We start from the raw sequence: 14,206 nt of genomic DNA, 5'->3' as shown, positions 1-14,206 counted from the left end.
ATTTCCCATTTGAGAGTTTACTCAGATATGCAATATTTCATGAGCATCAGTAAATAAATACAATAAATTGTTTTAACTCTGGTGGTGGTGGTGGTGGTTGTTGTTAGAACCTTAGTGTCTTTCCAGTAAGGCATTGACTTGCATTCTTAGCATTTAAAAAATGCTAATAAAGAATGAATTGCACAGTATTTGTGTACAGTCTTGGTGTTGAAACTGAAAAGATATCTTATGATGGAGGCATCACTTCAGCTCATGGAAGGTGAATGGATGCATTTAGTCTTATTTTCCTGATAATACCAAGTTTTCCTTTTGTTCTAGAAACCATTGAATTCAAGGGCCTTTGTAACAATGGTTGCTTCCAGTATGAGGATTATGCTACTGAATGTTAAAAAGCCTTCCTGATTAGAGTAAATGCAGCTAGAAGAAAATACAGTTAAATTTATTATATCATCCTTGTTTTGCAGAAGCCTTCCAGAGCCACTGATGACATACGAGTTGCATGGAGAATTCATCGTTCCTGCCAGTAAATACAAGACTAGTTCAAATAGAAATCTTTTGTTGTTGTGCTGCTGTGACCTCAGGAGCACTCTGCAAATGCAATTCCAGAAAAATGCTGCATCCCGCTAAAAATACAGGAACAAGAAATAATAAATGATTTAAGAATATGTTTTAATCAGTATTTAGTTCCAGTGTGTGTCACATATAATGTGACTGCCTAGCACAGTTTCTACTTTTATGGAAAAACTTTTGGATAGCCAGTGTAAACATTTATTCTTATTATCTTAATTGCATAAAGATAAGAATCTACTTAATCTGCGATGGTTTTTTTTTTGCCTTCCATTTATAAAGAGTACGAAGCTTAGCAAAAGAAAGTACATTCATTTGAGCTCATTTGGGTCCTTAAAGCACAGCTGCCTGACCCTTGTTTTCAGTGCCTTGCTAGCTCTGCGTGTAGGCTGGCTTGAATGTTCCTCATGTATTAGAAGAAAGGAAAGAGCAGGCCAGATTACACTGTGGCAGTTCAAATACAGACTTGGAGAAGACACAACAGCATTTGTAGCTCCGTTGTATGGTATCTAGTGTACACGGAATTTTTTTGGAAGAGGATAGAGGGAAACTGTGTAAGAAAATTTTTGGCAAAGTATCAAACAGATATTTAGCTGGTTTTCTTTCCAGCCTGTAGCATGTCTGGCAAACTGTGGAAAGCAAAATTAAAATAAACTTTCAGACAATTGCTTTATCATCTTCAGATTGCTATAATGACTTTCCAGGGCTGCAGAATGTGTTTTCTTCTGGTCCTTAATTCAAAATGAGAATTAGCTCAGGAAATTAGTTGCCAAAGCACATGCTAGCAGGCAAGTGCTTAAACAAAATTTGACATCCTTACCTATGTGAGTCTTCACGTTTGTATTGGAAAGTGTTAAAATAATTTCTCTTCTTCTGAAGTTTTGCCAGCAGTTTCCTCACTTTATTTTTCTTTATATTATAGTCTTTCAGTGAAGGAATTCAGTTTAAGTTACATGTTTGAGACAGTACAGTGTTCATAAGTAGTAAACAGCTTAGTAAAGGAGTTGGTTCTGGGGAGGGAAATTCAATCAACATTGCAGATCTGAGTTACAGTATGCTCAAAAATAGGTAGTCAGTGTTGTTTCCTATGTTGGCTATAAAAAACCAACACTGGAAATAGCATGGAGTATCCTTTTCCCTGAAACTATTGGAGGAGGAGCCAAAATTAAAAGGTTTTCCTTCAATTCTGTTCCCTTTAAACATATCAGTGTAGATTGAAATTATATGAGCTTTGACTGTATCTTGTAAGAGAATTGTTTAGCCATTCTTTAATTAGAATTTGTGATCTCACATATACACAAAATAGTCTCGTTTTAAAGAAGGCATATTTTTTCTGTGAGAATTTTGAGTAGTTCACTAGAAATTAAACATTTTGCCTTTTGGTAGCCTTTTTTCTTCCAATCCGTGCAGGGGTATTCACTTCAAAAGAATGAAATACAGCCCTAAATCTACAGCAATATGCAATGACAAAAAAAAAGTCTGAAGCAATATGCATTGAAGAATCTGAAGAAACTGTGGTATTTTATAGGAAATACACTTAGCAATCAAAGTTGCCTTAGAGAAAAATAGGACCTGATCAGTAGTCCTCATGTCAAAACTTCCTGCATTCAGAATAAAATCTAAATTTTTCTCATTCTGCTCTTTCTAGTAAGTATTATTGTAGGTAATAGAAATGCTTCCCTTGCTCTCATTATAGCCACTACAGAGATGTAATTTTATGATTTAATGCAACTTGAAGTAGGAAGATGGTTTATTTTCATCTTTTACAGGTTCTTGTTTTCATCTGCGTATAGTGAAACCTGTAGGGACCAAAATTATTTCATTTGACATGCAACAGATAAAAATAAAAGCTCTTTGCTTATCTGTATTTCTGTACTGTACTAGAGAGGCCATTGTTATTCAGAACCTTTACCGTAGTATTCTCTGTAGGTTTTTTGCATGTTTATTCTTCTGTGTCTTCAGAGCTCATTAGGTTTTCTAAGCATTTGGATCTGCATGCAGTTTCCAATGCAAGGTAGCCTAAATGCAGCATCATTAGGTGCACAGTACCAACAAAACTGAGTTGTAATCACGAGGACAATCAGTTAATGATGCTAAAGTGGAAAGCAGTGCAGTTCCTCTCTGTGGCACCCAGTAACATCGCTGCTCACCTTGCAGTCTATTTCTAGGCACATGAGTCCAGCGCTGCAAAACAATAACTGCACCTGTCAGGCTTTAAAAATAGGTGAACAAAGGGATCCTTTTGCAGGTGGATTGAAAGACAAGTTCTCAAAATAAGTAAATAAGTTGATAATTCTAGAACAATATACTTGTGAAAACAAGCACATATGTTCAGTGTTGCTATGTTTGGAGATACGTAAGTGGTGAAGTGAAGTGTGTGCAGTATGTTTCCATGCAGGAGTGGGAGAAGGTTGGTGTTTCTGTGGATCTTATTTTATCTTAATCTTTTTTTGAGATATTTATTTCTGTATCCCATAGAAAGTGGGAGTCCAGAATCTCGAGTCAATGCTGTTCACTTCTTGGTCCACAAACTCCCAGAAAAGAACAAAGAGATGCTGGAAATTTTGGTGAAACATTTAGCAAAGTGAGTGCTATGACCTGCTTTCCTACCTTGTCAGAATTCTTGTCTTTACCTTTCTTTAACTACAAAGGGCTTTAGTGAAGTGTGGCTGGAGCTAAAGCCCATTTTGATGCTGTCATCCACAACCCCAAGAACCAAACGTGCAAAAGCAGACAAGACATTTGACTCACGCTGTGCGTATTTTGGCGGGAAAGGCAGAAATCTAAGACATTAATGAAGCCATAGAAGTATTTACTTTAGCAGTCCTGCCAGCAGCTGAGAGTTTGATTGAAGTGAGAAAGGGAACATTATACTTTCTTTTTGCAAATTCTGGCAGAGGAAATAGTGGAGATCTGTTAGCAAATTTAAGTTGGTTTCACACTTGCCCTGGTCCAAGGCTAAGCGCGTTTTATGTATGTAAGTTCAGTAAGAGACTGGTTTTGTTTTTAAGTTGCCAGTGGAAGAATGGCTTTTCAGTTTACCAGAATTTAGTAAGATTTTATTTGAAGAAACTTTGCACAAAACAAACTTCTAAAACATAGATTAAGAAAATGTAGTGTTTTCATTCGTAGACTGCAGTTTCCAGCAGTAATGGAAATTTTTCATAACCCATTTCCTGTTTTTTCCTCCAATTATTTTCAAAAAGTGTTTCAAAGCATGCCAAGAGGAATCTAATGACTGTGGCAAACCTAGGGGTAGTATTTGGACCAACCTTAATGAGGCCACAGGAGGAAACTGTAGCAGCCATCATGGACCTGAAGTTTCAGAATATTGTCGTTGAAATCCTGATAGAAAATCATGAGAAGGTAAGTTTTGCTGCATTTTCGCATTTCTGAGCATTGTCTGAAACAATCTGCTAGCCGTAACTGGGTTAAGCATGGAATTAGGCATGCCATTAAACTAATAGTTTCATTCTAAAGAATATTCTCTATGCACAGTATGCTTTTGGTTATTTATCCTTGAGAATCATTCCTGTTCATAGCTGAACTGACATTTCGGAATGCATGTTTTGTGGCAGTGGTAGTGCTTCTGTGTTCATAGTACACCAGTGAATTTGCATGATGATTTTTGCATTTGCTTTCTTTCTGAACAAAAGTGATGCAAAACGAGAAAAGAGAAAGCCTGGGTTCAGTTTCTGGCTCTTCCATCAAGTACTTTGACCAGGGTCTGAATTCATTGTTTTATGTCTTCATTTTATCTCAGAGTTCCCAGTGTAAAAAAGAAGACTTTACACACAAAATTTAGAGTACAGTAAAAAGTATTATGAGAAAGCCAGGTATTAACACTTCCTTTGTTTTCAGCTGAACGTGTGTTATTTTAAGCCTTTGTATTTGAGGTAGTACTGAAAATAGAAATTGTTGTTGCTGCTGTTACTAAAGTTGTCAGTTACTAGAGTGCCTCACACGTACAAGATACTGTCCAGGATATCACTGCATGTAATCTGGGATCTGAAATTAAAAATAAAAATAGTAAGAAGGTAATTTACCTGTCTCCTTATATAGGTACTCCTTTGGGAGTCCCGTGTGTCTAACTTGACTTCTGTAACTGGATATTTAAGGTACTTTGTACTGAGAGATGGACAGCATCTCCCTAATTCTTACTGTCAGAAAAAAAAAAGGTGCTTTGGAAAAATCCCAAGATGTGCTTTTTCCTCTCTCCTTTCTTAAGCATTCAGAGCATTGAAATTGTTATTTCCTTTAAAGGTTAGCAGTGTTGAAATTGGCTATTTAAGTCAAGTGTTATCTACTCTAAATAATATATGTCTCAGGCTTTTCTGACAATGTAATTATGCTCCCTCCCTGATTGATACAGGCTGGGCAAAGCTGCTGTTGGCATAGCTGTGTCCACATGGTGGGTTTTGTTGGCTTAGTTGACTTAGGGTGTAATGCTGTCTTCACACGCACACTGAGCAGATATGGTATTGTTCTGTTGGAAAAATACTGGGCTGCACATGTGGCTCAAGTTCTAAGCAATAAATATTCCAAGAGCTGTAAGCCATGGTATTAATTTTGGATCTTAGAAATGAAAGTAAACCTTGCAGTCGAGCTCATGATTTTAAAGCTATTGAGGTGACCACACAAATTAAAGGAAGTCGAGAGAGAGCAAGCAGAGCCAGGATGTTTTAATAACATGTGGAGGTTGAGTTGTGTTTATTCAAATAACCACAGATTAGCACCATCCTATTCTTATGCCAGCTCAGTCACATGTCTCTTAAAAGTGGACATCAGTTTTACATTTGAAACATTAGTGGCCTTTCTTGCTCCTCTGAAAAAGTGGAGAAGCGAGGAATGGAAAGTACATCAGTATAATACTGCATCATTTTCCATAATTTTTTGGTTTTATGCCTTCTTTAGAACTAGAAGGGTATAATTTTTTAAGGGATTTCTGTCATTTCACTGCCAATTCTAACAGTGAACTTGTCATCAGTGGTCTGCCTGCAGCAACCTCTCCCATTCTAGACCTGCTTCCAAAATGAAGGCAGCCCCAAGTGTGACCTCTGTGTGTTTATAACAAAGGCAGTGGAGAGGTGTGTTGAGGCATTACAAAAATTTTATAGTCAAACTGAGTATGCTGCTTTTACAAGTGACATTTCTTCATTTAGGGGCAGACCAAGGACCCATTTTGAAAAGCTAGCAAGGTCATTGCCAGTCTAATGTTCATTTTATGTTATTAGTTTAAATTTCTATGCATTTCAGACTTTCTGAGAGTCTTGCATTAGATATTTTTATTTATAGCCCTGGTGAAGTCCTAGGAAATGTCACCAGCTGTGGATCAAAATATTTTAAAATATTTTGTTCAGCCACTACTCCAACTCTGCTAATTTTTAGCAGCTTCTGCTGATAGGAGCAAAGTTTGGAATTGTAGGAGAGTGATGGAGTCGATGGAGGTGCACTGACCCTTCACACTTGGTGCATATGTAATTTCCAGCTCTGGTACTCTGCAGAGAGGCATTTCTTTTCCCCTCTAGCAAAGGAAATCACCAACAAACTTTCCAATTGCTGAAGCAGGAGCCATCGGCATTTATGGTATAAATGCAGAAACCTGGTAAGCAGAATGGTAAAAAAATTGTTAGTATTCCTCAAATATTTTTTAAATTCCATCAATGCCCATTATGTGTTTTGTGGATAGCTTTATTGAATGAGAATCACTGTTCAGTTTTAGAAGGAGACGTAACTGGGTTACTAGCTTTGAAATCCTGGTGCTGTCATTCCAGTATCATAATTTTTTGTTCTAATTAGAGAATTTCTGTGCAATGAATGTGTGGAAGCCTGAACACAATGACTTGCCCTAAGATAAGAATATCATGCTTAGTGAGTAAGCTGGTTTTGTTGTTTATTTTTTGTTTAGTTTCTTTTTTTTGTTTTGTTTTGGTTTTTTTTTTAAGCTTTGTTGATATGTGCATCCTCCTGGCTAGAAACCAGTCAGTGCCACTTCCACCTTGTTTTCAGGCTGCGTATGTACATCCAGTTCATGTCTGTGAACCAATTACAGTGTGTTGAAGAGGGGATGTTTTGCAAAATGCTGAGATTGGAACACTGAAGCTAGACCATACAGCCTGATGTGTTGCTTAAATGGCATTAGAATTCCACAATGATTAAGAGTAGGAAGGGATAGAAGAGCACCAGGGAGGGAATTGTTTAGCTTTTGTCAGTTCTAGGCAGGTCTCTGTCAGGCAGAGGATTTCACAGTGTCCATTTAGAAAGTGAGTTGCACAAGCAGATCTCTGCTTTGAAAGAAAAAGACAAAAATTAGACCCAAGCTATTTTACTCAGGACCATCAGAACCACCTGCTGTGGAAGCAAGGACAATCCAGAGGATAATTAGACCCATAAAACGTATTGCTTTGCTTCTGTCCTATGGCTATAGGGGAAGGACAGCCAGATAGGGAAAGGATTGCCAGATTTTGTGTCCTGTATTTTTCCCTTCACTGAAGAAGCTTCATCAAGAATATCATGTTTGTGTCTCATAATTATGTTTATTTTGCTTTGAGGTAACAAGCTCAGGAGCTGACTGCAGCTGTGCTTGTACAGTGCCTGGAGCAATCTTGGCCTTTAGGTAATCTTCTAATGACAAGTCTTAGTCAACTTGGCCCCCAAAAAAAAGGTTTTGATTCCTCTTCTTTGCCTCCTCCAAATGAGTTTCAAGGGTTTCAATTAGTTTTTCTTCCCATGGGCTTAACAGATTGGAAAGCTTGGACATTTTAGTTCTTCTGGTCTTTTCTCTGACTTGTGGTAAGGAAGAAGGGTGGTCCATGCCATGGCAGCATGAAGAGCATGCACATGGTTATCTTGCTGTTTGTTATAGTGTTTATAATGTATGTTGTTGGAGTGGATGTCACTATTCAGAGGGCTTGTTTGTTTGTCATTTCAAAATGCCTCAGTGGTAATGCGAACCATTTTGGTTTCTCGATTCCCTGAATATTATTTTAAGAAGGAAAAAAAAGGCACCAGGATAAAAAAAAAATCTAAGAAATGAAAGAAGTTGAGGGAGGAGGTTGGAATAAAAATCTCAGTGGGACTGGAATATTTAAACCAGCATATGGGGGAGGAAGTAATAGTGACTACAAATAGCAAGATTATAAAAACAGAAAGAAGATGAAGATTACAGTGAAAGAAAATTAGAAGGAAAAAACCATGGGGCTACACCTAGAAGTTCCTTCTGGAGACTGGAAGACCAGAATCTTAGGAAAGAGAATAGGATTTGTAAAAGATACCTTTTTATCAAATTCAGACAACGTATGGGCAAAATTATCTCAAAGACACTCAAGCTAAAAAACTCAGTATTTCCTATATATATAAGTCAGATACCTTTTCTCTATCATTCTTTCTATAACAGGGAAAGATTTTACATATTTTAGACAAAATATATTTGGCTTAGCTTTGATATGTTCAAAATAGTTTTAAGGGGAATTTTTTTAATTAAATACTTTTTTTTTTCTACTTAGGGCACTTTCATGATTTCTTTTTTAAACTAGAAAAGGAAGAGAAGAATTTAATACTACTGAGCTCTTAAGCCAACATCAACTTCATGTAGTAATCCTTGAAAAATCTTGTCTTAAAACGTATTACAGTGCATAATACATGCAATATTTGTGAGACAGAAGAAAGGGAAGCGGGTAAAGTCAGTTTGTTTTAGAGCATGAAGCAGCACAGTCTCCCCTTGGAAATGCAGCAGTTCTGTTGCAGGTAAATGCTTTAGGGTGGAATGCCACGCCACCACATAAACTCAAGATTATTTTTTTGGCAGCAGAGCAGATCTTTTGAAGGGACACATGAGAGTTACTGAAGAGAGTTTGTTTCAACTTTCCTGTTGCTTTGCTGGGCTGCAAAGGGGGACCAAGAAGCAGTGCAGTGTAATTCTGGTGGTTCTCTGTAGTGGAGCAATGTTTCTCAAGTCAACAAATGTTGGACTTGGAGGGAGGGGAAAAAATGCCATTAAAATAGCTCCGTTTGCACAGAGTTTGTGGTAAAAACAGGTGAGGGTATTCAGGAGGCTATTCAGCACATGCTGAACTTGAAGCATGTAACTAATCAGAAGTGTCATTGAAACGGTTCCTGAACTTAATTCTAATTACATGCCTTAATCATTGGCTGAGTCTCAAGCAGAAAGGGCAACAGACACAACAAAGAAGTTCCAGTAGGAGTCAGAGGAGCTCTTTTGTTCCATTGTAGTGTGAGCAAACTCTTTTAAGTCCTTTCTCTGCCCTGTAGATAGCATAAAGCCTTACCATGTGAGACACACACAAGTGGTAGTAAATTCACAAATATTTTTATTTTTTGTTTAAAAGACTCCAGTTTTCTAAATGTGGTCTATGCATATAGTAAGACTGAATATCAAATCTCTACTCACGTTTGTGACTGCAGTTGATGATATTAGAAGCAGTCTGGATCAATACCTGGATTGGTATGCTGCTAGACTCGTCCAAAAGAAACAAAACATGCACTGTGAGAAATCCTATTATATTAAAAAAAGAAAATCAAAACAAAAGTCATGATCTCAGGAGTGGAAGAGACCTGCTGAGATGCTGCACTACAAATGCATGGCACATAGAAATAGTATATAGATTTCTGACTTCTTGATTTTCCTAGCTTATTTTGAGTTAATTTGGGGGAACCTCCCTCTACTTCATGCAAAATTTCAAAGTGATAGAGATCTCATCTTGTGCTGCCCACAAGCCATGTTCCTAAGTAAAGAGAAAGGATGATAAAGCAGTGGAATTCAAGTGACTAATATTTGTTTCAGTCTTGATGGTCAGGGTGCTGTGCTTGCATGTATGGAGGAGGAAGCAAGGGACAAGTCCTTATGGAGACAGCCAAAATGGATGTTCTTAAATAAAATCTTGTTAGTAAAAGAAAATATTCTGTAAAATATTGCAAGGGACATAAAGAGGGGAAAAATTGTTGCACTTCTGAAAATTTTAAAAAGTAAATTCTTATGCAGACACTGTGTGACATAATGTTTTGCATGTACTCTCTGGAATTCTAGTAAGCTTTTGCCTTACCAGAAGGGCTAGTGTATTTCAAACCATTAACCATTTTTGTATTAAAAATACATGGCAGTCAGCTGATAATACTTTTATTTCCAATATTTTCAAGAGCATGTTTGTTGCACTAATAAAGCATCAATATTTCGTTTAGACATACAATAGAACAGCATGTTCTGCACCTCCAAAGAGCCTGTAGTCATAATGCAAGGTAAAAAATGTATTTTAACAAAAACAATGAGCAGAAAATAATTGAAAAAGCAATGATGGTATAACTCCTTGTACTGGCAACAAGGATATCTGTGAAAAAGAAAATGCTGATGAGGCTGCAAAGTTGGCTGCGGCTGGAACAGTGTAATTTGCAATAATCTTGAAGATCTTGTCATGTCATTCTGGTGCTTTGCTTGGTGACAGTGTGGTAGGGGGTAAAATGTGGGTTTTTGTACTCTTATCTGTTCATAAAATCTGCAGTAAAATAGATGTGTCTATATATATGTGTGTATATATATGTATATATGGTGTTTTTGTGTGTATATGCACATGTATATGTGTGTGTGTATATATATATAAATATATTTACATATACATATTTTTACCAGTGAAGGGGAGATACCTGTGCTATGTTTGGCCATAGTTGTTGTTTTGGCTGAGTCTTGACTTAGGTTTCTAAGTGCCATCTTTCATCTTCTTAGGACTTCTCACACTCTTTGTAAAAGAAAATACATGCAAACATTCTCCTTCTGCATTATTTTCCTTTGAGAAGTGTGTAATGTTTTAGAAATCAAGGTAATTAGATGGACTATTCAATATTTTAATTTTAAGTAATTTCTCTGCTATTTTAAGTAGTTCCTGTATCTAAACAAGATACACATAGCTATTGTGTGTAACAGGGAAAGATAACCTTTTAGAATACTCTCCTTGGTGTGAGTTAGAGTAGGCGAGCACAGAAGAGAAGGTGAACCTGCTGTTCCTGCTGGTGCAGTGGACAAATGTGGAGGTATTCCCAGCCTGGTGTGTGGTTAACTCTCTCATTCCCCTCGATGGCTAAAATGGATTGGTTGATAGAGTGAATGGGCTGCATCAGGAGCGTTCTTCTCATGAATTGTTAAGAGGTGGAGCGCGATGTGACACGGTGCAAGCTGCAGTCTTTGTATCAGGAGTGCTACTTATAGAAAGGCTGACTCAACAAACTCATAATTCACCAGTGATCAAAGGACATGTGTTTTTAACCTTGATATGGTTTTCCTTTTTTTCCCCCCCCTTCTTTTGCAGCTGTCCTCTAGATTGTAATGTTGTGTTTGCAGGCTTTTTAGGTTCTTCCTTACATCCCAAAATTTGCACTACACAGTTCGAGGCAATCAGGGCAGATGGGTGACTATTAGAGCCTACTGATACATCAGGTCTGTCTGAAACTTCCCTAGGTTCTTTTGTCATTCTTGTAGCTTGCAGATTGTCCAGATCTGTAGTAGTTTTTGTATAAGAACAGGAGACAGCAGATAATCCAGTCAGAAGGAGATTGCTTATAGGGATTTGCGGGCATGCTGAGTCTCAATGTTTCATTAGTTAGGCGTGGTCCGACTGCCAGGCAGATGGGCCCAGCAAATGATGTCTTTGCAATGAACAAAAGGCTGTCTTGGATGGATTCAATTTTAATTTATTTATTTAGAGACCTTTGTGGTTTGGCTCACAGCCAAGGATGATTCCTGTTCCTTGTTTTGACTTACACCTGGTTACTTTCCAGTTGCACTGTAATTCAACAGTGTGTGCCAGGCAGCATCAAGAGCATTATTGATGGTCTCTGGTTGGTGGCCCTCTAGAGACTGAGCCACAGGTTGTTTTCAGCTCGACATCTGAAATTCATACCCCTCACCCCCAATATAATGATTGTGAATAATCTATAAAGGCATTTTGTGGTTTGTAGTGGAATGCAAGCCTCCAAATCCAAAGCCTCAGAAAACCTGCATCTTGTGCAATCTCACAGAAAGCAGTGCACAGCAAATCATATTTTACAGTATATAAGTGTTAAAGTGCAAAAGACAGGATAACTAATTTGAGGTAGGCACACCTGTATTGGAGTAGACATGATGGTAACATTTGGGAGGTAAGTTATTTAAGAACTCTGATGAAGTTGCTGATAATTTTTTTGGAGAATTTTGTAAACATTTAAAAAATATTGAATACGAATTTTAGAATAATCAACTTTAATCACATTTTGCACACTGAACACATATTCTGTTTAGATATCAAGAATTCCTAATGCATGTAGTTTTTATTTATTGAATTGTGTTTGTGAACAAGAAAAAGAAATAGATATTTTGACTAAAACCAGGAATGTAACATGTTGTTCTAACATTGTCAATAGTAAAGTAAAAATATGAACCAGTAAGAAACTACAAACAAAGGGTATTTTAAAAAATATTTCAATACTCTGGAAGTTTTATAAAATCGTTAGAATTGGTGCAGAAATCAGTTTTGAAATAAAACTTTTGTCCTAGCACTCTAGAAGTTGATATTTTGTAACTTCTATTATGATTAAACTTTTAATAACTCAAATTAGCTTCTGTAATCCCTTCAAATAGGGAATAAAAACCCTAGAACTTTTCATGTTATTGAATGTGGTTTTTACTGTTAAAAAATGGATTACAATTAGTGTGCAATTAGTGGTTAGTGGTTATAATTAGTGGCTGAACTATTGTAGTAGTGTTTTAGGATGCTTATTTTCACCTTTCAATTTCTGAAATGCTTATATCTACAGTAAAATTGTAATTTGACATTAAAGACATCATTGCTTTGGTTTCAGAAAATGGCAGAAAGCAGGCTATGACCACTGTCTTCATTATCCTAAGAGGAAAAAAATGTTGAAAATTAATCTGAGTAAGGCACTCGGTGAACCACAAAGAGATGGCATTTTTTTTTAGTGTTTTGTCTCTAATATAATATATGATTTTGGTGTTCTGCAGATTGCTGGGTTTAACCTGAATTGGGCTTGCCTTACATTGAAAAGAAGCTAAGTCAAGGAAAGACCATGGTGATAAGCTCCTCTTGCACTATCCTGTTAACTCCTAATGTATAAAATATTCTTTGATCAGCATATATTATAGCCAGTTGTCATGGAAATGCAAGGAGTACCATAGGGACAAAATGTGTAAGGGGAGAGCAGTACATGTGCCACAGCTGGATAGTGTTTTATATTGGTCAGTAAACTTTATTGGAAGTGTCTGTGTTTGTATCTTTTATTTAACAATGGCAAATCAAATTTGTATTGTAGGAAATTGCCCAAATAGAAACTTATGTTTTTCTTGTAATGAGAAATACCCTTCTCCACAATATATGAATGTAGTAGTGAAGCCTATCCCACTAGTGGAATTCCAAAGAATTTGGAATCACCTTGCATGCTCTAGCTTCCTTTGCATTACACAGTGACTTCTGGTGCTCTGGTTTGTCTTTGTGTATTCCAAGGACATAGATGCATGTTCTAGGTGCTTGGTGATAGGGCTTTTTTCTTTAAACAAAACCATGGCACTGCATTAAGCTGATTTCTTGTAAGTTTATCTTCATTAGCTCTATTACTAAGCCTCCAGTTTTTTGTCCCCTCTTTTTCATCCCGCTCTGTCCTTGCTGTTTGCTTCCCACTGATTTTTAGAGGAAATTTTAATTACCCCAGTGAAACAAAGCAGACAGAGATGACCTGATGTCTGGGTCTTTTCCTAAAGTAATTCCTGGCAAACATACTGAAATTCATTAATTAGTTCTGCTTGAGACCAAAACGAACAGATCAGTATTCTCTTGTAGCAGCAGAATCTAATCTACATTTCCATGTACAGCTATACATCTAGTCATAAACTTGTGGAATAAGCCAAGGTAAATCCTCCCAGCCGTGGGTTTTTTTAGTATCTAAAATCGGCTCTCGTAAGAGCTCAGGATCTAGAGTCCAACACTGTTGTTGCAGATTAAGGGGAATCTGGCAAAATTGCTTGGGCTGCTGCCATGTGGATCTGCTGGTAGAATACAGTACGATAATATGTTGAATTTGGCTCATTACTCTGAAGAAATGCTGCCATAGACACTGTGGGACACAGATTTAGGAATTGGAATGGTTCTGTGTGGGGATGATCTTGGGCTCACTGCTCTAGACAGAGCTGTTATTAGTGCTGTATGCTCGAGATGGTTTGTGGTTTGTTTAGGCTTGTAAAATATCCATTTTATACTCCTACATAGAGAGAGAAATAGGTCAGAGTTACTAGAGTTTTAAACTGATCCACCAGAGTTTCATCTTTTTTGTTGTAACTTTTACGCTGCAGGTTCGGAGATTCATCCTCTGGTTTATTCAGTGTGCACTTTGAAATTTTGCTTTCATATAAGATCAGACCTAAAGAACCATTTACATAGTGGACGAACTGGGACTGACTAACAGAGGGATTTGTTGCAGGATTAAAATTTTGAGTGCTGCATATATTAGTCTTCTCCCAAATGTAAATTGTTACACTTAACTTCAGAGTTTACTCCCAGGTAGTTCAATAGCAGGATGCCAGAGCTTTTGAGAACTAAGTTGTAGAGAACTGATAATCTATAAATCTCATGCAGTTTGACCACAG

The 14,206-nt window shown here is 37.1% G+C and overlaps 1 protein-coding gene across 2 annotated transcripts in view; it reads left to right on the top strand.

Annotated features, from left to right (window-relative positions):
- The window catches only part of ARHGAP10 (Rho GTPase activating protein 10), a 138,567-nt gene that overhangs the window by 86,162 nt on the left and 38,199 nt on the right, over nucleotides 1–14,206 (top strand). For both annotated transcript variants that reach the window (XM_064416692.1, XM_064416691.1), the window contains 3 exons: nucleotides 465–523; nucleotides 3,046–3,151; nucleotides 3,774–3,933. In XM_064416692.1, coding sequence (XP_064272762.1) covers nucleotides 465–523; nucleotides 3,046–3,151; nucleotides 3,774–3,933 — 325 coding nt within the window. The remainder of the gene's footprint in view (nucleotides 1–464; nucleotides 524–3,045; nucleotides 3,152–3,773; nucleotides 3,934–14,206) is intronic.

This window comes from Passer domesticus, chromosome 4 (genome assembly GCF_036417665.1).
Source record: "Passer domesticus isolate bPasDom1 chromosome 4, bPasDom1.hap1, whole genome shotgun sequence".
Taxonomy (NCBI): domain Eukaryota; kingdom Metazoa; phylum Chordata; class Aves; order Passeriformes; family Passeridae; genus Passer; species Passer domesticus.
The sequence above is the reverse complement of the archived record's forward strand: the minus strand, read 5'-3'. Positions and strand labels throughout refer to the sequence as shown.